The sequence below is a fragment of the Pseudophryne corroboree genome, chromosome 6 (assembly GCF_028390025.1).
Source record: "Pseudophryne corroboree isolate aPseCor3 chromosome 6, aPseCor3.hap2, whole genome shotgun sequence".
NCBI lineage: Eukaryota > Metazoa > Chordata > Amphibia > Anura > Myobatrachidae > Pseudophryne > Pseudophryne corroboree.
The window spans coordinates 57,150,448-57,171,811 of NC_086449.1; the positions used below are offsets into that span (position 1 = coordinate 57,150,448).

At 44.8% G+C, this 21,364-nt stretch overlaps 1 protein-coding gene across 1 annotated transcript in view; it reads right to left on the reverse strand.

Moving 5' to 3' along the window:
• LOC134936120 (complement C3-like) overlaps positions 1-21,364 on the reverse strand; it is a 192,289-nt gene that overhangs the window by 126,117 nt on the left and 44,808 nt on the right. Inside the window, exons 10-11 of the mRNA XM_063931029.1 lie at positions 4,924-5,039; positions 4,639-4,785 (exon numbers count right to left, since the gene is read on the reverse strand). Coding sequence (XP_063787099.1) covers positions 4,639-4,785; positions 4,924-5,039 — 263 coding nt within the window. The remainder of the gene's footprint in view (positions 1-4,638; positions 4,786-4,923; positions 5,040-21,364) is intronic.

A 21,364-nucleotide genomic window follows, 5' to 3' on the forward strand; every position in this document is an offset into this window, starting at 1 on the left:
CAGTAACCGCTCTGAGCGATTCCATTTTGAACTTGAATTTCTTTATATAAGTGTTCAAGGACTTTAAATTCAGAATGGGTCTCACCGAACCGTCCGGTTTTGGTACCACAAACATTGTGGAATAGTAACCCCTTCCCTGTTGAAGGAGGGGGACCCTGACAATTACTTGCTGGAGGTACAGCTTGTGAATTGCCGCCAGTACTACCTCTGCTGGCAAGGCTGATTTGAGGTAACGGCGTGGGGGAGTCGCTTCGAATTCCAGCTTGTATCCACAATTTGTACAGCCCAGAGATCCACCTGTGAGCGAACCCACTGGTTGCTGAAGTTTCGGAGACGCACCCCCACCGCACCTGGCTCCGCCTGTGGAGCCCCAACGTCATGCGGTGGACTTAGTGGAAGCAGGGGAGGACTTTTGTTCCTGGGAACTGGCTGCATGGTGCAGCTTCTTATCTCTACCCCTGCCTCTGGCAAGAAAGGATGCACCCCTGACCCTCTTGCCTTTCTGAGAACGAAAGGACTGCATTTTATAATACGGTGCTTTCTTAGGCTGTGAGGAAACCTGAGACAAGAAAGTCGACTTTCCAGCTGTCGCTGTGGACACGAGGTCCGAGAGACCGTCCCCAAACAATTCCTCACCCTTGTGTTTTTTAGAATCAGCATCTCCCGTCCATTGCCGAGTCCATAAGACCCTCATGGCAGAAATGGACATAGCATTAATTCTAGAGCCCAGCAGGCAAATGTCCCTCTGAGCATCCTGCATATATAAGACAACGTCTTTTATATGGCCCAGCATTAGCAAAACAGTATCCCTGTCGAGGGAATCTATGTCGTCTGACAGAGTATCTGTCCATGCTGCTACAGCACTACACATCCAGGCTGAAGCAATAGCAGGTCTCAGTAGAGTACCAGAGTGTGTATACACTGACTTCAGGATAGCTTCCTGCTTTCTATCCGCAGGCTACTTTAAGGCGGCCGTATCCTGAGACGGCAGGGCCACCTTTTCAGATAAGCGTGTCAGCGCCTTGTCCACCCTAGGGGATGTTTCCCAACGTAACCTGTCCGTTGGCGGGAAAGGGTACGCCATCAGTAACCTCTTAGAAATCACTAGTTTCTTATCAGGGGAACTCCACGCTTCTTCACATAATTCATTTAATTCATCAGATGGGGGAAAAGTCACTGGCTGCTTTTTCTCCCCAAACATATAAACCCTCTTGGTATTAACAGGGTTAATCTCAGAAATGTGTAATACATCTTTCATTGCAATAATCATGTATCGGATGGCCTTGGTCATTTTAGACTGTAAATGTGCCTCATCATCGTCGACACTGGAGTCGGACTCCGTGTCGACATCTGTGTCAACCATCTGAGATAGAGGGCGTTTATGAGCCCCTGACGGTTTCTGAGTCGCCTGGGCAGGCGCGGACTGAGACCCCGGCTGTCCCAAGGCTGCAGCGTCATCAAACCTTTTATGTAAGGAGCTTACATTGTCGTTTAAGACCTTCCACATATCCATCCAATCAGGTGTCGGCCCCGACGGGGGCGACACCACACTTATCTGCCCTTGCTCCGCCTCCACGTAACCCTCCTCATCAAACATGTCGACACAGCCGTACCGACACACCGCACACACACAGGGAATGCTCAGACTGAGGACAGGACCCCACAAAGTCCTTTGGGGAGACAGAGAGAGATTATGCCAGCACACACCACAGCGCTATATAACACAGGGATTTTCACTTATAATAAGTGATTACCCAATAGCTGCCTTATATATGTTATTTGCGCCTAAATTTATGTGCCCCCCCTCTCTTTTTTACCCGTCTTGTACCTGGATACTGCAGGGGAGAGCCTGGGGAGCTGCTTCCAGCGGAGCTGTGAAGAGAAAAGGGCGCCGGTGTGCTGAGGAAGAAGGCCCCGCCCCCTCTGTGGCGGGCTTCTGTCCCGCTTTCTGTGTAAAAAAATGGCGGGGGTTTTTACATATATACAGTGCCAGACTGTATATATGTATTTTTATTGCCAAAAGGTACTTCAATTGCTGCCCAGGGCGCCCCCCCCCCCCCCCAGCACCCTGCACCCTACAGTGACCGGAGTGTGTAAGTGTGCTGGGAGCAATGGCGCACAGCTGCGGTGCTGTGTGCTACCTTAAATGAAGACAGGAGTATTCTGCCGCCGATTTCGTCGTCTTCAAGCTTCTGTTCTTCTGGCTCTGCGAGGGGGGCGGCGGCGCGGCTCCGGGAACGGACGATCGAGGACAGGTGCCTGTGTTCGAACCCTCTGGAGCTAATGGTGTCCAGTAGCCTAAGAAGCACAAGCTAGCTGCAAGCAGGTAGGTTTGCTTCTCTCCCCTTAGTCCCACGTAGCAGTGAGTCTGTTGCCAGCAGAAGTTCACTGAAAATAAAAAACCTAATAAATACTTTCTTTACTAGTAAGCTCAGGAGAGCCCACTAGGAGCACCCAGCTCTGGCCGGGCACAGATTCTAACTGAGGTCTGGAGGAGGGGCATAGAGGGAGGAGCCAGTGCACACCAGATAGTACCTAATCTTTTCTTTAGAGTGCCCAGTCTCCTGCGGAGCCCGTCTATTCCCATGGTCCTTACGGAGTTCCCAGCATCCACTAGGACGTCAGAGAAATTAAGGTTAATAAATCACCTGGTCCCGAAGGACTTCACCCGATGGTTCTTAGGGAGCTTAGTTCACAACTAGCACGACCCCTATACTTGATTTCCAATAGTTCAATTAGATCTGGCATGGTACCGAAGGATTGGCGTACAGCTGAGGTAGTGCTATTATTTAAAAAGGGATCCAAAAATCTTCCGGGCAACTACAGACCAGTTAGTTTGACGTCTATAGTGTGAAAAATATTGGAAGGAATTCTAAGGGACAGCATACAGGAGTATCTACAGACCAATAGGATTATTAGCAAGAACCAGCATGGGTTTGTGAGGGACAGGTCATGTCAGACTAACTTAATCAGCTTCTTTGAGGAAGTGAGCAATAATCTTGATCAGGGAAAAGCAGTGGATGTAGTCTTCCTAGATTTTGCAAAAGCCTTCGATACAGTGCCTCACAGGAGACTGATCATCAAATTAAAGGAGCTTGGCCTAGGAATAACTATTTGCATATGGATAAGCAACTGGTAGGATAGCAGGGTACAGCGAGTAGTAGTCAACGGGAAGTCCTCAACCTGGTTCCCAGTAGTCAGCGGAATACCACAAGGGTCCATACTCGGTCCACTACTGTTCAACATATTTATCAATGACCTAGAAATAGGCCTGGAAAGCACAGTGTCAATCTATGCAGATGTTACTAAACTGTGTAAGGTAATTAACTCGGAATTGGATGTGGAGTCCTTGCAGAATGATCTATCTAAACTGGAACTCTGGGCATCTAAATGGAAAATGAGGTTCAATACAGACAAATGCAAGGTTATGCATTTCGGGACTAAAAACAAACTTGTAGCCTACATACTAAATGGGGAACGACTAGGTAAAACAGATTTGCAAAAATATTTGGGGGTACTCATTGATAACAGGCTTAATAACCATATACAATGTCAAAGCGCAGTAAAGAAGGCAAGTAAAGTGCTAGCGTGCATAAAACGGGGAATTGAGTCAAGGGACTCGGATGTAATCCTGTCGCTGTATAAAGCATTGGTACGTCCGCACCTGGAAGATTGTGTACAGTTTTGGGCACCACTGTATAAAAAAGATATCGGTGAGCTCGAAAGGGTTCAAAGGCGAGCTACTAAATTGATTAAAGGCCTAGAGGGACTGGATTATGATGAAAGGCTTAATAGGTTGAATATATATATACTAGAAAAGAGGCGTCTAAGAGGGGATATTATTAATATCTTCAAATATGTAAAGGGGCATTACAAAGAGTTATCAGAGGAATTATTTATTAAATGAACACAGTTTAGGACACGTGGCCACTCGCTGCGGCTGGAGGAGAGAAAGTTCAGAACGCGAGGGAGGAAAGGGTTCTTCACTGTTAGGGCAATTAGGATGTGGAATTCCCTGCCAGGGAAGGTGGTAATGGCAGACTCTTTAAATGGATTTAAAAAAGGAATGGATACATTTCTGAATGAAAATGATATTAAAGGTTATAATATTTAAAATATCAACATGGTTAATCCGGGGGTACCATGAGTTATAGTAGCTAACTAGTCATAAAACATTACTCAGCCGGTATGTAGAATCATCACAACTTAATACAGGTTGAACACGATGGGCAATTTGCCTCTATTCAACCTCAAATACTATGTTACATAGTGCTCTCCTTCTCATAAAATGAAAATGTGTTTTCCATAATATAGGCAAATATCATCTGCCCACAGGTGATCATAATACAATAAGTACTAAGGGCCCCCATTATTTGAAAAAGGGGTCTACTCTCAAATGTGTGTGTGCTCATGAATTACTTGAAACTAGGTTGGGGTAGTACATACTGCCCCTCCCTCACCCTTTTCATTCCAGGACTCGATCACCAGGCCCTTTCAAATAAGGGAGTCCCCATACTGCTTCTTGTGGTGAAGAAGATGGGTGGGGGGGGGGAGTAAATACTAACCTTCCTAGTACAATTTGCTAGGCTCTTATAACCCTCCCTCCCACACACATACACACACCACCACCACGATTACCGTTATCTGCAGTGTGTTTCTATCTGTGGGTGTATTGACGGTAAGTCTAACTGTCCCATCCTCCTGTGTTATTCCTCTCACTTTCCCTGGTTCAGCCTCTACAGGGACACGATGTGCCGGGGACCCATCTGGGTTAGTAACAAATGCCTAAGATAGGAAGAAAAAAAAAAGAGATGTGAGACACTTTTTGACGTATGCAGGAGGCGATAAATCAATGGCCAACACTACAATGCACTGATATATCTGTAGCACATTTAGAAATAGTTCATGAAGGTATTTTTTTACCATGAGGTCGAAGGGCATTCCAGGTTTGAAATATTTGGAGGTTTTAGTGTAGAGAACTTTATAAGGAGACTTCACAATATAAATATCATCCAGCTCTGCTTCTACCAAATCACTGCCTGCAAAAGAGACAGATGAATAAGAAACAGTGCCAAGACGTATAAACTGCGTCACAAAGGTATCAGAAATAACACCAGAATATGTTATGTATCTAGAGACGTGCAGCAGACACTTTTCAGGTTTTGTGTTTTGGTTTTGGATCTGGATCTCTCTTTGTGTTTTGGATCTGGATTGGTTTCGCCCAAAAAAAACCTTTCGGGTTTTGGTTTTGGATCTGTATTTTTTTAAAAACAACAACATAAAACAGCTAAAATCACAGAATATGGGGTATTTTTGATCCTACGGTATTATAAACCTCAATAATATTAATTTCCACTCATTTCCAGTCTATACTGAGCACCTCACACCTCACAATATTGCTTACAGGCCAAATGGTTGCACCGAGGAAGCCGGATGACTAAACTATACGACACAAGTGGGCAGCACAAACACCTGGCCCATCTAGGAGTGGCACTGCAGTGGCAGACAGGATGGCAGTTTTAAAAACTAGAACCCATAGAGCACATGATGCAAAAAAGAAAAAGAGGTACAGGATGGAATTGTCCTTGGGCCCTCCCAACCACCCATATGTTGTATAAACAGGACATGCACACTTTAACAAACCCATCATTTCAGCGACAGGGTCTACCGCACGACTGCAGATCACCATCACAGGTCCCTGTGTACTTTCTGGAGGCAATTGCTGGTAAAGGTCTTCCTGGAGGAATTTATAATTCATTTTGATGAACATCATCTTCTCCACATTTTGTGGAAGTAACCTCCTGCGACGATCGCTGACAAGGTTACCAGCTGCACTAAACACACTTTTGGAGTACACACTGGAGGGGGGGGGCAACTTAGGTAAAATAAAGCCAGTTTGTGCAGGGGCCTCCAAATTGCCTCTTTTTCCAGCCAGTATACATACGGACTGTCTGACATGCCCACAGTGATGCTGTCAACGATATAATCCTCCACCATTCTTTCAATGGTGATAGCATCATACAGTGACAGTAGACATGTCCGTAATTGTTGGCAACTCCTTCAGTCAAGACTAGATGTCAACACCTGCTCCTGACTGCCCTGCATCACCGCAGGCGGGTGGGCTCAGAAATTGTATTCTTTTCTTCACAGCCCCAGTTGCAGAAGAAAATGAAGGAGGAGCTGTTGAGGGGTCATGTTCCTCTTGAGTTGACAATTTTCTCACCAGCAGGTCTTTGCACCTCTGCAGACTTGTGTTCGTCGGAAACAAAGATACAACGTAGGCTTTAAACCTAGGATCGAGCACGGTGGCCAAAATGTAGTGCTCTGATTTCAACAGATTAACTACCCTTGAATCCTGGCAAAGCGAATGAAGGGCTCAATCTACAAGTCCCACATACTTAGCGGAATCGCTCCGTCTTAGCTCCTCCTTCAGTTTCTACAGCTGCTTCTGCAAAAGCCTGATGAGGGGAATGACCTGACTCAAGTTTGCAGTGTCTGAACTGACTTCACGTGTGGCAAGTTCGAAGGGTTGGAGAACCTTGTACAACACGGAAATCATTCTACACTGTGCTTGAGTCAGGTGTATTCCCCCTCCTTTGACTATATCATAGGTGGATGCATAGGCTTGAGTGGTCTTTTGCTGATCCTCCATCCTCTGAAGCATATCGAGGGTTGAATTCCAATTCATCACTACCTCTTGCTTCAGGTGATGGCAGGGCAAGTTCAGGAGTTTTTGTTGGCGATCCAGTCTTCAGCACACAGTCGTTGAATGTCGAAAGTGGCCCGCAATTTTTCGGGCCACCGACAGCATCTGCACGCCTGTTGTTTAAAAAAAAAATTTTGCACCACCAAATTAATTGTATGTGCAAAACATGGGATGTGCTGGAATTTGTCCACATGTAATGCACGCACAATATTGGTGTCATTGTCAGATATCACAAATCCCCAGGAGAGTCTAAGTGGGGTAAGCCATTGTGCGATGATGTTCCTCAGTTTCCTTAAGAGGTTGTCTGCAGTGTGCCTCTTACAGAAACCGGTGATACACAGCGTAGCCTGCCTAGGAATGAGCTGGTGTTTGTGAGATGCTGCTGCTTGTGACGCTGCTGTTGTTGCTGCAGAAGGCAATACATCTACCCAGTGGGCTGTCACAGTCATGTAGTCCTTAGTTTTCCCTGCTCCACTTGTCCACATGTCCGTGGTTAAGTGGACAATGGAAACAACCGCATTTTTCAGGACACTGAGGACACTTTTTTAATGTCCCTGTACAGTCCGTTAATCGCTTGTCTAGTGAAGTAGAATCTAGATGGGATTTGGCAACTGTCTAAATCCCACTGCACTAATGGCAGATACCAGACGCACGTCTAACACCAGCATAGTTGTTATGGCCTTAGTAATACGTTTTGCAACAGGGTTACAGCTGTCATATTTCATCTTCCTCTCAAAGGACTGTTAGACAGTCAATTGCTTAGTTAAAGTAGTACAAGTTGTCTTCCGACATCCTCTCTGGGATGACGATCGACTCCCAGTAGCAACAACAGCAGCAGCGGTAGCAGTAGGCATACCACTCAAGTATCTTCCGGAGGAATCCCAAATAGGAGAGGACTCGTCAGTCATGTCAGTGACATGGCCTGCAGGACTACTGACGTTCCTGACTGAGCAGGAAATTGATGTTGAGAGAGTTGTTGTTGTGGATTGCAGGAGCTTGGGTAAAGGAGGAAGAAGGTATTTAGGTGTCAGTTGACTGCTTACGCTATTACCCAAAGTTTCTGATGAATGCACTGCAGGTGACATATAAGAGAGGATGTTCCTAGGTTGTTAACATCCTTTCCCCTACTTATAATGGATTGTCAAAGGCAATACATGGATTGACACCTGTTGTCCGTATTTGTGGAGAAATAATTCCACGTCAACGTGGCAGCTTTTTTAGTATTTTACCCAGGCATGACAATGGGCTTTTTCATCCCATAGCCAACAACTGTCTCCACTGGTGCCTTATTCAAACAAACCACATCACCATCAGAATCCTCATCGTCAACTTCTGCCTCAGCGCCATCTACACCAATATCTTCCTCATCCCGGTGTACTTCTACAGTGACATCCTCAATCTCAATATTAGCAACTGGACTGGCGGTGCTCCTTCCAGCACTTTCAGGGTGCGCTAAAAAAATGGTGGTAGGAGACTCCACTTCCCATACAGTCTAGGGAAGGTCAGGCCTAGACATTGCAACCATGGACACACTTGGACTCGCTTTGGGGATTTGTGATAACTCTGAATGCACAGTTGTTTTTTCCTGGGCTTTAACAAGCTTAATTTTTTTTTAATTTTCAAGAGGAAGGAGGGCTTCCTTCCTTATGAGAAGCTAAACAACCAGTCATGAACATAGGCCAAGGCCTTAGTTTTTCCTTGTCATTTTGTGTCATAAATGGCATATTGCCAATTTTACGTTTCTCATCAGATAAAAAATTTTTCTGATTATTAATTTTTGCTTCTTGGATTTTACATGCCTTATATGACATTGGGCATCGGCCTTAGCAGACAACGTTGATGTAATTCCATCATCAATGTCATGACTGGTGGCAGCAGTATCTTCAGCACTAGTACTAGGAACTGGAAGTGGTTTGATCTTTCACTATTTTTTCCTTCACATTTTTGTTCTCCATTTCACAGGACCACACCCCTTTATTATTAAAGCACACAGAACAGTGCCCCTTTGTTTTCACAACACCCCTGTATTTTTACAGAATACAAGACAGGGCCAGTGTACATTTATTTTAACAACAGCACCCCTGTATTTTTACGGCATATAGGACAGGGCCAGTGTACTTTTATTTTAACAACAACACCCCTGTATTTTTACAGCATATAGGACAGGGCCTGTGTAATTTTTTTGACAACAGCACCTCTGCATTTGGGCCAGTATACTTTTATTTTACCAACAGCACCCTTGTATTTTTACAGCATACAGGACAGGGCCAGTGTACTTTTATTTTAACAACAGCACCCCTATATTTTTACAGCATACAGACAGGGCCAGCACCCCTGCATTTGAACAACACCCTGGAATTTTTACAGTATACAAGAAAGGGCCAGTGTACTTTTATTTTAACAACAGCACCCCTGTATTTGGGCCAGTGTACTTTTATTTTAACAACAGCACCCCTGTATTTTACAGCATACAGGACAGGGCCGGCACCCCTGAATTTAAAAAACACCCTTGTAATTTTACTGTATACAAGACAGGGCCAGTAAATTTTATTTTAACAGCACCCCTGTATTTGGGCCAGTGTACTTTTATTTTAACAACAGCACCACTGTATTGTCAAAGTCAGAAAAATGTCTCAATGCACGTTGCCATATTTGCACCGCACACTGGTCCGCGCTGCGCGTGCGTGCGCTCTCCCGTGGATGCGCATACCCGCAATAACGTGCACTCGCAGGCGCGGTATGCGTATTTACGGTAGAGTTTATGTAGTCGTAGCGTGCGACTCATTCGTTACAAATGTTCACAATTAATGTAGTTTATAGATCATGGTCCCTTCGATGGATTCTGAAAGTTTGGTTAAAATACAATGTCCCAGAGCTGAGGAATCCCTCTTTATATCGTACAAAGGGTCTAACAGGAATCATACAGCAGTGTTTGGTACCCATCGGAAGAGTATTTAATTAGCAATATTCCGGTGTTGGTTTGGAGCGTATTAATCGCTCGTGCGAATAGTTATGGACATAAGAAGTTTATGTCCATTTCTATTATTTACACATACTCAGGTATGCGGCGGGAAACCCAGTTTCCCACCCACCTGAGCTGTTGGAAATCGTCACAGCCCACCTGTATGAATCACCCTATGACCTTTTGTTATGATGCAGGGCCGAATTCCTTCGGCCAATGGACAATGGGATTGTAGGACCAGGAGATTGCATTGTGTGTGGGGCATAAATAGGCAGGCCGACCACATCCAGCTCTCACTCTCTCATCAACGGTTATCTGCTGATAGCCGGGAGCTGGATATCGAGGCGCAGGCGATCATACCCTTTGTGCGTAAGTTTCTCTCCGTTATCATTGTCTTTCTGTGAGCCAATTTCTCTCATCTCATCTCTCTCTCTCTCTCTCTCTCTCTCTCTCTCTCTCTCTCTCTCTGGTCTGTTCTCTCATATCTCCCCTAGACTAGGCTAGTATTGTATTGTATTAGATAGTATTGTATTGTATTGCATTTAGGTCAGTGTAGTATTGTCTTTTTGTATTTATTGTTTAGTTCTGTGGTTAGGAAGTCTCTGTTATATTGTAGTGTATCATTTGTACTGTTATCCCCTTTTACAAGTATATTAGATATAATACAGTTAATAGGCCTTGGAACCTAAACCAGTATCTGTGTATTTTCTATAGTGTTAAGTGTTCACTTGAGCGTCGGTGACGCTCAAGCAGCTTTGTAGTTAGTCAGGTTACACAAGGTTGCACTTACACCCTGTACTCACATTAAGGTATTCAGTGTATTTCATTGGTATAAGGTTTTATCATAAAGGTATAGTGTTGTGAGCGTCTGCATCGCTGGTGACCTCCTCGTGGTCTCGAGCGTAAGCTACGCCATAGCGAATCATTACCCTAGACATAACCAATAACGTGTCCTGTGATCCCTGGGCCGTGAGCGAACGTGACGCTTGAGCGTCTCGCCTACGGCTGAGCGATCGTTACGCAACTAGCGTACCATTACGGTACTTCTTAAGTAAACAGCGTACAGTGTTCTTAGCTTCATAAAGGGTTGTTTATACGACAAAGGAATTTAGCATTGTCAATTGGGGACTCGTCCTATCCTTCTCATATCTGCACTAGGTAGATCAGCAGACATTATCCCTCCAGCAAAGGGTGGGAGGTTGTCTCACAGTGCTGACGGGATAAGCGTCTGCTTCGCTTAGATAAAGAATGCTGAAGGAATCCGGGAACCGGAAGTAAGAACAAAACGCTTGTGTCTTTTAAAACTTTTATTTCTCTTCTGTCTTGCGTATACACGCACGCATACATATATCTGCATTTCTGTTTCATTTTTCGTATATCACTATTCCTGTTTGCCAATTTTATAGTTGATAGAAAGTGCTAAAAAGAGATGTGCTGTTATTTAATAGTAGAGGTGATAGTTAAAGTATAGAACAAACACACGGTTTGTCTGAGATACAAGGCAGTCAGTGTGGATTGCGGTAGATGATCAGGGATCATTTACATTGATAAAAATATATTGTGTTACGGTGGATCCTTTGCATTGCATACACGTGTCGCTAACAAAGACTAGCGTACGCAATCCAAAAGGCAGACGCACGCAGCGTTCATTACGCAACGTAGCGTCCGGTTACGCCCACGTAGCTCAAGTTGTGATAAAGTGAAGTAACGCAAAGGCGATAAGTAACGCACAGCGGTAGATAACGCGAAGCGGTAAATAACGCAAATCTATTTTTTGGAAAATCTGAAATTTAGTTTAACAGATCCTGCTCCTAATTGGTAACACTTTTGGCCTAAAGACAATTTCTGCGCAGAAATAGATATAAAAACAAAAGTGTACATGTGTTGAGTGAGTGTGTTTTGTATACAAAAGTTTATATAACTTTAAGGTGGAACCAAAAGGAAAGCCGGGTACTCGTCAAGGGACATACGTGTAAGTGACATATACGGTGGCCAGGGAGGCATCCCTGGTTAAATAATATTTGAGCATTAGAGTATAGCGGACCATAAGGTAACAAGACCAGGAGGTCGTAAGGTAAAAGGTCCGCTATAAAAGTCCAGTGGCACAACGCCTGGGGTGTTGGTGCAGAACCCATATAGGCCATACAAGCTCTGGCTGAAGGAATCGCAGCCGGAAACATAGATTCCATTGATCTTTCAGTACATGACAAGTAGTGCTCGTATACTGAACGATTGGACCGCACGTTATTGTGTGCAGTAGTTAGTAATCTGACCTAATACCATTAGAGTAAAGTAGTCACAAACGCTATCTGTACATTCTGACGTGATTTGTGTAATTTTTTATTTTTGGAAGGGAAGTTCGCTGGTCACTCAGGAACTATCTAACAACCCCAACTTTACTGGAAAGAGTAAGTGTCCTGCGGGTAACCCTCATATGTTCCAGTAAATAAAGGTTCACAGGGGCCCTAGGTTGGGTACAGCAGCTCTGGCTACAGTGATTGCAGCACAGGCCAACGTGGGCGAGAAGTAAGTGGGGTACTTGATAAACCACCACCGCCGGCCTGCCCAAGGACATCTTGGTTTGTTTGTAAGGGTTCGCTGAAAGCCTTGATATTCAAGGAGGAATAAGCAACGCCTGCAGATTATGGGGGCCATTTGTTCAGGTAGGGGGCGATCAACCCTGGTTCAGGTTGATTCTGTGAACCGACCAGTTGGGTCGGCACGATATGTAATGTGTGAAAAATATGGAATTCACACCGAATCTTTATGTGATGAATGGGAGAGAATGACTGTACAAGACAGGGACAAATTCCCAAGAATAGGTAGCTTTAGTCCAGAAGTGTTACAAAATTTAAGGAGGAGGATATGTCTCGTAAAATCAACAAAGAGACGAATTCAACATCATGATTGTTTACAGTTATGGCACCAGGAAGGTGAGATACAGAGAGGTTTGGCTCTGGCGGCAGGATCTGGGGCAGTCAGGAAGTTGATTGCCACAGCTCCTCCTCCACCATACATTGCAGGAGAGAAGTTGATTGCGGAGAGAAACGCACTGGGTTGTAAAACACAAACTCTTAGTAACCCTGTAAATGTTAATGATGTTAACCAAATAACTCATGCAAGTATTAACCCGTGCAAGATGTACCCTGTTTTGAACCTTCCTCAGGAGTGTGATCAAGAAGACGATTCAGCAACAATTTCAGCTCTCTCTCTTGCAGCCACCATAGCAGAGACCACAGTAGGCACAGCGACACCCACGAGATTAGTGAAAGCCCCTAGCGGAGGGATAGGTGAGGTCGTGTCAACGGGTAAGTACGGCACCATGCACTACACTGAAACAATTGTACCACAACAAGCTGTAGAATCTACACAGGAAGAGGCTGTTAGAATTGCTCCTGTAAGGGTAATAGCAGTTCCCAATGGAAAAACAGATGTGTCTGGAGCCACTCCCATAAGGAACATTGCCATGTACACTCCATTTTCCAGAATGGAATTAAGAACAATAGTGTCCGAATTTCCTGACCCCAGGAAGGATTTAGTTGCTAGCCAAAAATACATCAGGGATCTAGGTAACACTGTAGAACCCAACAACAAGGATTGGCAGATACTGCTAAGAGCTTGTTTACCTTCCAATGTTGATGCAACTCAGTTTTTAGCTGATTGTGCATTGGATAAAGATGTACCGCTTACAGACGTGTACAACAAGGATAATGTAAAAAGGATAAATTTACAGCTAAAGGAGTATTTCCCAGCCGTTGTTAAATGGAATAAAATATTTTCCATTAAGCAAAAGGAGTCCGAAACGGCAACAGAATATTTTCACCGGGCACTATTAGAAATGGCAAAGTACACTGGTATAGAAGACATTAAGACCAACCCAAACCATCGGGAAGTAGCAGTATCTGTACTGATGGATGGTTTAAAGGAAACATTAAAGACTAGGGTTCAGACCACGCAACCGTGCTGGCGAGGTCTGTCAGTGTCCGGCTTGAGAGAAGCTGCTATTGATCACGACAGAAACATCACTAGGCACAGGGAATCGCAAAGTGATAAGTTGATGTCCGTAAGTATACAGGCGCTGACCACAAGGCAGCCTGCGTATGTACCACCGAATCCTGTGGGTAAGGCAAGTGTAATAACATGTTTTTCTTGTAACAGACCGGGACACTTTGCACGAGAATGTAGAACAAAGAATGTACAAAGATCTTTTCAACCCCCTAGACAACAACACAACACACGACATTGGGAGCAGGGTCCACAGAGGCGGAGTTTTGAGCCACATACAGGGGAAACAAAAAGATATCCCCCGAACAGAGATTGGCATGCCTCTGGTAGTTCCCAGCTAACTCCCTCACAAGTAGTTGCTGCCAGCGGGATTCTGGGAGGTCAGCATACCCAATAGGGGTGTGGCCATACCTGTAATCTGCAGCCAGTTAAGTTGATTGCTAGTCTTGGAAACGAACCAGAAATTGCAATCAATGTAGCTGGTAAAACTTTAAACTTTCTTGTAGACACAGGGGCGGCCAAGTCAGTGATAAATTCGACAGTGGGCATGAGAACCACTGGTAGGACAATTCCAGCCATGGGAGTAACAGGAGTAGTCCAGCACTACCCTGTTAGCAAACCAGCCGAGATTACAATAGGGCCTTTGCATACCAAGCATTCCTTTTTGCTGGCTGCATCTGCACCAACTAATCTCCTGGGAAGAGACTTACTATGTAAAATGGGTTGCGTCATTTATTGTACTCCTGAAGGTGTATTCTTGGACATTCCTGAGAATCACGCTCAGGAAGTACGAGACATGTTAGACTCCCCATCAAAATTAATGTCACATTCCATTATGACAAATAGGAATCCATCCCAAGTAGAAGAGATGATATCTCAGATACCAGAGTCACTTTGGACAAAAGATGGACAGGACACTGGATTAATGGCAAACGTAGCTCCAGTAGTTGTGCAAGTAAAAGATGGTAGGATAGCTCCAAAAATCCCACAGTATCCTCTGAAGCCAGAGGTGGAGCTAGGAGTTTTTCCCGTAATAGAGCGCTTGCTACAACAGGGCATTCTAGTAAGAACGTCCAGCACCGCAAATAGTCCCATCTTCCCTGTTAAAAAGAGTGGGGGGAGGGGTTACAGGCTAGTGCAGGATCTAAGGGGGATTAACAAAATAGTTGAGAGTCAGTTCCCCGTAGTGCCTAATCCAGCTGTCATCCTAATGCAAATTCCTCCCACTGCCAAATTTTTCACTGTTATTGACCTCTGCTCCGCTTTCTTTTCGGTACCTCTGCACCCTGACAGCCAATATTTGTTTGCATTCACATACAGAGGAGTCCAATACACGTGGACTCGGTTACCCCAAGGTTTCATAGATAGTCCAAGTATATTTTCTCAGGCTTTGCATGATTGTTTACAGTCTTTCCAACCAGACAGTGGATCAGTATTGATACAGTATGTGGACGATTTATTACTGTGTTCATATTCACTGGAAGCATCTCTGAAGGATACGAAACAGCTCCTGTTTCATCTTTCAGACACAGGTCACAAGGTTTCCAAAGACAAGTTACAATTATGCCAAACTAAGGTAAAATATTTGGGACACTGTCTAACACAAGGACTGAGACACCTGACCGCTGATAGAATCCAAGCCATTAGAGACATGACACTGCCACAAACCCAGCAACAGATCAGGACGTTTTTAGGAATGTGTGGGTATTGCCGTAATTGGATCCCAGGGTTTTCCATATTGGCGCTACCTTTGCAGGAAATGGTCTCTTCAAACAAACCTGATCGGATTTCGCATACAGACGAATCTGAAACAGCATTTGAGAGACTCAAACAGTGCCTAACGCAGGCACCAGCACTAGGTATGCCAGACTATGGGAAACCCTTTGAACTATACGGAACAGAAAGTGCTGGGTGCGCAGCAGGTGTACTAACACAAAAACACGGTGATGCCAGCAGGCCAATTGCATACTACAGCGCCCAGCTAGATACGGTAGCGCGATCCCTCCCCACATGCTTGCGTAGCGTTGCGGCAATAGCATTGCTAGTGACAAAAAGCGAAGATGTCGTGCTAGGCCACAACCTCACAATCCATACACCGCATGCGGTATCTGCCTTATTGAATTCTGCCCAAACCAGACACGTCTCATCAGCAAGGTTTACAAGATGGGAATTGGCATTAATGGCCCCCGTAAACATCACCATAAGGAGATGCAGCGCATTAAATCCTGCAACATTTCTCCCAGGTGTGCCTGGTCAGACACAAAGGGTGGAAGGTGAGAGTGATGGGGAAGGAGGATTTAATGCAAAGGAAGATACACATGATTGTATGGAATATTTGACCCAAAATTTTACCGCAAGGCCTGACATCAGTGACAATCCACTGAAAGATGCAGAACTCACGTTCTACACGGACGGTAGTTGTCACAGACAGTCAGACTCGGGAGACTTGTGTACTGGATACGCAGTCGTAGATGACCAAGACACCATAGAAGCGGAACCGCTAGGCCCACCTCACTCAGCCCAGGTTGCTGAACTGGTCGCCCTAACCAGAGCATGTGAATTGGCTAAGGGTAAGTCAGCCAATATCTACACCGATTCCAGATACGCGTTCGGGGTAGTCCATGATTTCGGAGCCCTATGGCGGCTCAGAAATTTCATGACGGCAGCTGGTACACCGATAGCGCATGCAGCTCACATAAAAAGGCTTCTAACAGCGATACAGGAACCCGACAGAGTGGCTGTTATCAAATGTAAAGCACATACATATAGCCAAGACCCAGTATCCCTTGGTAACAGCCGAGCAGACGAAGCCGCAAAGCTTGCAGCTGCTACCCCCACACGGACAGACACCACACAGTTGATGGTATTTAATACCATCAACACACAGAAGTTGTGTGAGATGCAGAATTTGTGTTCCACACAGGAAAGAGCAGTCTGGAAGGCAAAGGGATATGGCCAGGAGTCCTCAGGGCTCTGGACGGATGGACATGGTAAACCAGTGGCCCCCAGGGCATACCTTCCATGTCTGGCTGAAGCAGCTCACGGGCTGACTCATCTAGGCAAGGAGGGGATGTGCAAATTGGTAAGAGCATACTGGTGCGCCCCAGGATTCTCCTCTCATGCGAGTAAAAGAGCAATGTCATGCCTTACCTGTCTGAGAAAGAATATTGGAAAAGCAATACCTACAGAACCATCCCATATCCCACCTGCCGGCGGCCCTTTCCAGGTAATACAAATTGACTTCATTCAATTACCCCCATGTCGAAATTTGAAATATGTACTTGTCTGTATAGATGTTTTCTCTAATTGGGTCGAGGCTTTTCCAGCAGCTACAAATACCGCTATGTTTACAGCTAAGAAAATTGTGCAGGAATTTGTATGTAGATATGGTATCCCTAGAATCATTGAAAGTGATAGGGGTACCCATTTTACAGGTGATGTCTTTCAAGGAATGTGTAAATTGATGGGTATTGATAGCAAGCTGCACACTCCGTACCGTCCACAGGCGAGTGCGAAGGTTGAAAGAGTGAACAGCACTATTAAAAATAAATTGAGTAAAGTAATGGCAGAGACAGGATTGACGTGGCCAGAAGCTTTACCCATTGTTTTGTATAGCATCAGAACCACTCCCAGGTCCCCTCTTAATCTGTCTCCTTTTGAAATCTTGTTTGGTCGACAACCGCATGTCATGATTAACCCTCAGGATGATTTGAAATGTAACAATGAAGTAACTGTAAAGTACTTGATTAACATGAGTAAACAGTTGAGGAATCAAAATGATAATCTGAAGTTGGTGATTCCTGATTTACCAGATAGTAATTGTCATGACATTGAACCTGGGGATTATGTAATGATACGAAATTTTCTACGCTCAGGTTGTCTTATTGATAGATGGGAAGGACCATACCAGGTCTTATTGACTAGCACCACAGCATTGAAGGTTGCTGAGAGAGAGACTTGGGTCCATTCATCCCACTGCAAAAAGGTTGCTGATCCAGAGAAGTCCCGCGATAAGGAACAGACGGTAGAGGTTGTATCACTGGAGTGTCTGTTCCAGGAGGATTGAGGCGGCACCTGAGCCTTGAAGACCGAAAGCAGTTGTCGACTCCCTTCTCCCTTTTATTGTTTTTCTCCACTTCCCAGCCCCTCTCCCTTAAAATTTCTTTTTCCCCCTCCTCATTCTTCTCTATTTCCTCCTCAAAGATGGACTTGCCCCAAGAGACTGTGATCCGGATTTTGATGTTAACCATGATGTTGACCAGAGCAGTCTGTTCCGGCGAGAGTACCATAGAGGTCGAAAGAGGTTCTGGAATGGGTTCCGATTATGATGATGGAGGCGTAGTTTTCCAAGATCAACCAAACCAACAAGCAAAGGCGAGTATCAGAAAACGATCCGATAGAAGAAATTGTGATGGATTGTTAGCTGAAGAAAATTGTATCTGTAGGCTCTGTGATAATCTGGTTGAAGATGGATGCATAAAGAAATGCCAATCTAGTTTTAATATCCATATAGACCGGCATCCATTGAGTGACTATCACTCCTTAGTGGGTAACGTGTTAAACCAAACAGATTGTTGGGTATGCTCTCAAGTACCTCAGGGTCACAGCAAATCAGGGCTAGTACCATTTCCTTTAACGTTAGGGGAGGTACTTGAGCTAAGTGGTGGGAGACCGGTGGACCGGAGGTTTAATATCTCCAGCCCTCCTAGTTTGAAGCTCCACCAATACCATGTGGATAGGTCCCTCTTATGTTTTAACATCTCCAATCCCAGAAAACCGGGAAATTGGGAAGTGTCATGGAGCAACCTTACCATGACCTTTTCACACAGAGCAGATAGAATGCCTACAGATACAGAGCTCGTACGCCACATAGCCAGTAGAGGAAAATCTTTCCGGTATCGATATACCTTAGGAAATAGGATTACTAGAGTTGGAGAGGTATCACCAGGATACTGTGCACATATCGTACAAACCGATACGTGCATTAAGCAGTTGGAAGAATTAGGGTCAGGAGATTTCACCTGGAAGGTTTGTAACATGGTCATGTCCTTCTCCGTCCCTTATGTTCTCCCCGATGATGCATATTTCATATGCGGGAGAAAGGCGTACAAATGGCTTGCCCCAAACTCTGAAGGATTGTGTTATATTGGAAAAGTATTGCCTGAAGTGATGACTGTTACACATGACAAAATGAAGGACATACACCGTGGTGCCCAAGCTCCTTATACTCACACTCATTACGAGCACCGAGTTAAAAGACAACTGTCAGAAAGGTTAGAGCATCCGGCCTCTGATCTTATCCATGAATCCACCGGGATTCAGGTTCTGGTAGCGTTAGATTTCACTCGTACCGCTCGGGGAGTGATGAATTATAGATACATTTCCGCACTCGCCAATTTGTTAGATAATATCACTGAAATGTATGATGACACGTTTAGATACACTGGAAGAGAACTTCAAGCTTATAAAACAGAACTAGTTCAGCATAGGATGGTTCTTAATTATCTTACAGCAGTAACAGGCGGATATGGGCCCTCATTCCGAGTTGTTCGCTCGGTATTTTTCATCGCATCGCAGTGAGAATTCTCTTAGTGCGCATGCGTAATGTTCGCACTGCGCATGCGTCAAGTAACTTTACTAAGAAGAAAGTAATTTTACTCACGGCTTTTTCGTCGCTCCGGAGAACGCATTGTGATTGACAGGAAATGGGTGTTACTGGGCGGATGTACGGCGTTTTAGGGGCGTGTGGCTGGAAACGCTACCGTTTCCGGAAAAAACGCAGGCGTGTCTGGAGAAACGGTGGGAGTGCTTGGGCGAACGCTGGGTGTGTTTATGACGTCAGCCGGGACCGAAAAGCACTGAATTGATCGCACAGGCAGAGTAAGTCTGGAGTTACTCAGAAACTGCTAACTCGGTTTTGATCGCAATATTGCGAATACATCGGTCGCACATTTAAGATGTTTAGATTCACTCCCAGTAGGCGGCGGCTTAGCGTGTGTAACTCTGCTATAATCGCCTTGCGAGCGAACAACTCGGAATGAGGGCCATTGTGTTACATTGGCAACACAGTACGGCATAAAGTGTTGCACGTATATCACAAATAGCACCGAGGATCCGGTAGAGGTCATAGACCAAAAGATGGACGATATTCTCCAATTGAAGTGGGAATTTCGTCGAAAACACAATCTCACCCTTGCTGCTGTAGGTAATGAGCTGACTGGTTGGGTGTCATGGTTGAACCCGCGAAATTGGTTCTCCGGTTTAGGAGACTGGGCTCAAGGAGTCATAATGGATGTTGGAAAGTTTCTACTATGTATCTTGGGTGTCGTTATATCGATTGGATTGATATTTAGATGCGGGCAGGCTTTAATGAGGTGCAAACAAAGTACAAAAGTGATGAGCTTGAGGAGTGAGGAAACTGTAATTAACCTGGATTTGATTTATGACCCAATGATAGAAACCAGAATGTGATGAAAATGCGATTATACGGTCCGTTTCTTTCACCTGTTTTTCTGCTTTTCTCCAAGATACAAAGACCCCCTTGGACGAGGAAGCTGACGAGACGAGATGTATACAGACAACAGACAAGCACCGAAGAAGAAGATTTGACAACTTTAAATATGGACACTTGATGAACTTTGCCATGGATCCCCAGTTTCCCTAGTATCTTTAAACTCACGCTAGCCCAACATTTTTGTAAATCTGATGGCTCAGACAAAGCTATTTGCTCATGCCTAAGGAGCAATACAGCACAAAGAAGACGACTCTCAACAGATACCGAAAACAACTTCGACGACAGATGTACATTTCCCTGACATAGAATATCATTGCATTTTTCGTAAGTGTTCTTTATCTTCATCTCTACAACCCTCAGGTAACGACACACATAGACGATAGGGAATACAGGCACAGATATCAGCAACCACATACCTCCCCCATTCATGTATCATCAACTAAAATGTGCATCCCCATTTTGTTACAACCACAGCCGAAATGAGCTCGGTAGAGTTTGACAGCCCATCCACAGACCTGTACCACAGGATAAGAAGGAATTCAAATGTATACTTCGCAATACCTCGAAGCTTGATTTACAACACGTACGGCACGATGATACATGACCCCCCAAACATGGATTCATACACACATGCTTCTGCTATCTCACTAGGTCATACCCTCTTCACACCTTCTCCTCTCTCCTCCCCTACCCAACCATGGAAATCAATTAACCCCTGACTTACATTTTTCTCCTTAAATGTTTTGTGGCAGTTATTATTGACTGCCAAAGGGTGGACTGTCAAAGTCAGAAAAATGTCTCAATGCACGTTGCCATATTTGCACCGCACACTGGTCCGCGCTGCGCGTGCGTGCGCTCTCCCGTGGATGCGCATACCCGCAATAACGTGCACTCGCAGGCGCGGTATGCGTATTTACGGTAGAGTTTATGTAGTCGTAGCGTGCGACTCATTCGTTACAAATGTTCACAATTAATGTAGTTTATAGATCATGGTCCCTTCGATGGATTCTGAAAGTTTGGTTAAAATACAATGTCCCAGAGCTGAGGAATCCCTCTTTATATCGTACAAAGGGTCTAACAGGAATCATACAGCAGTGTTTGGTACCCATCGGAAGAGTATTTAATTAGCAATATTCCGGTGTTGGTTTGGAGCGTATTAATCGCTCGTGCGAATAGT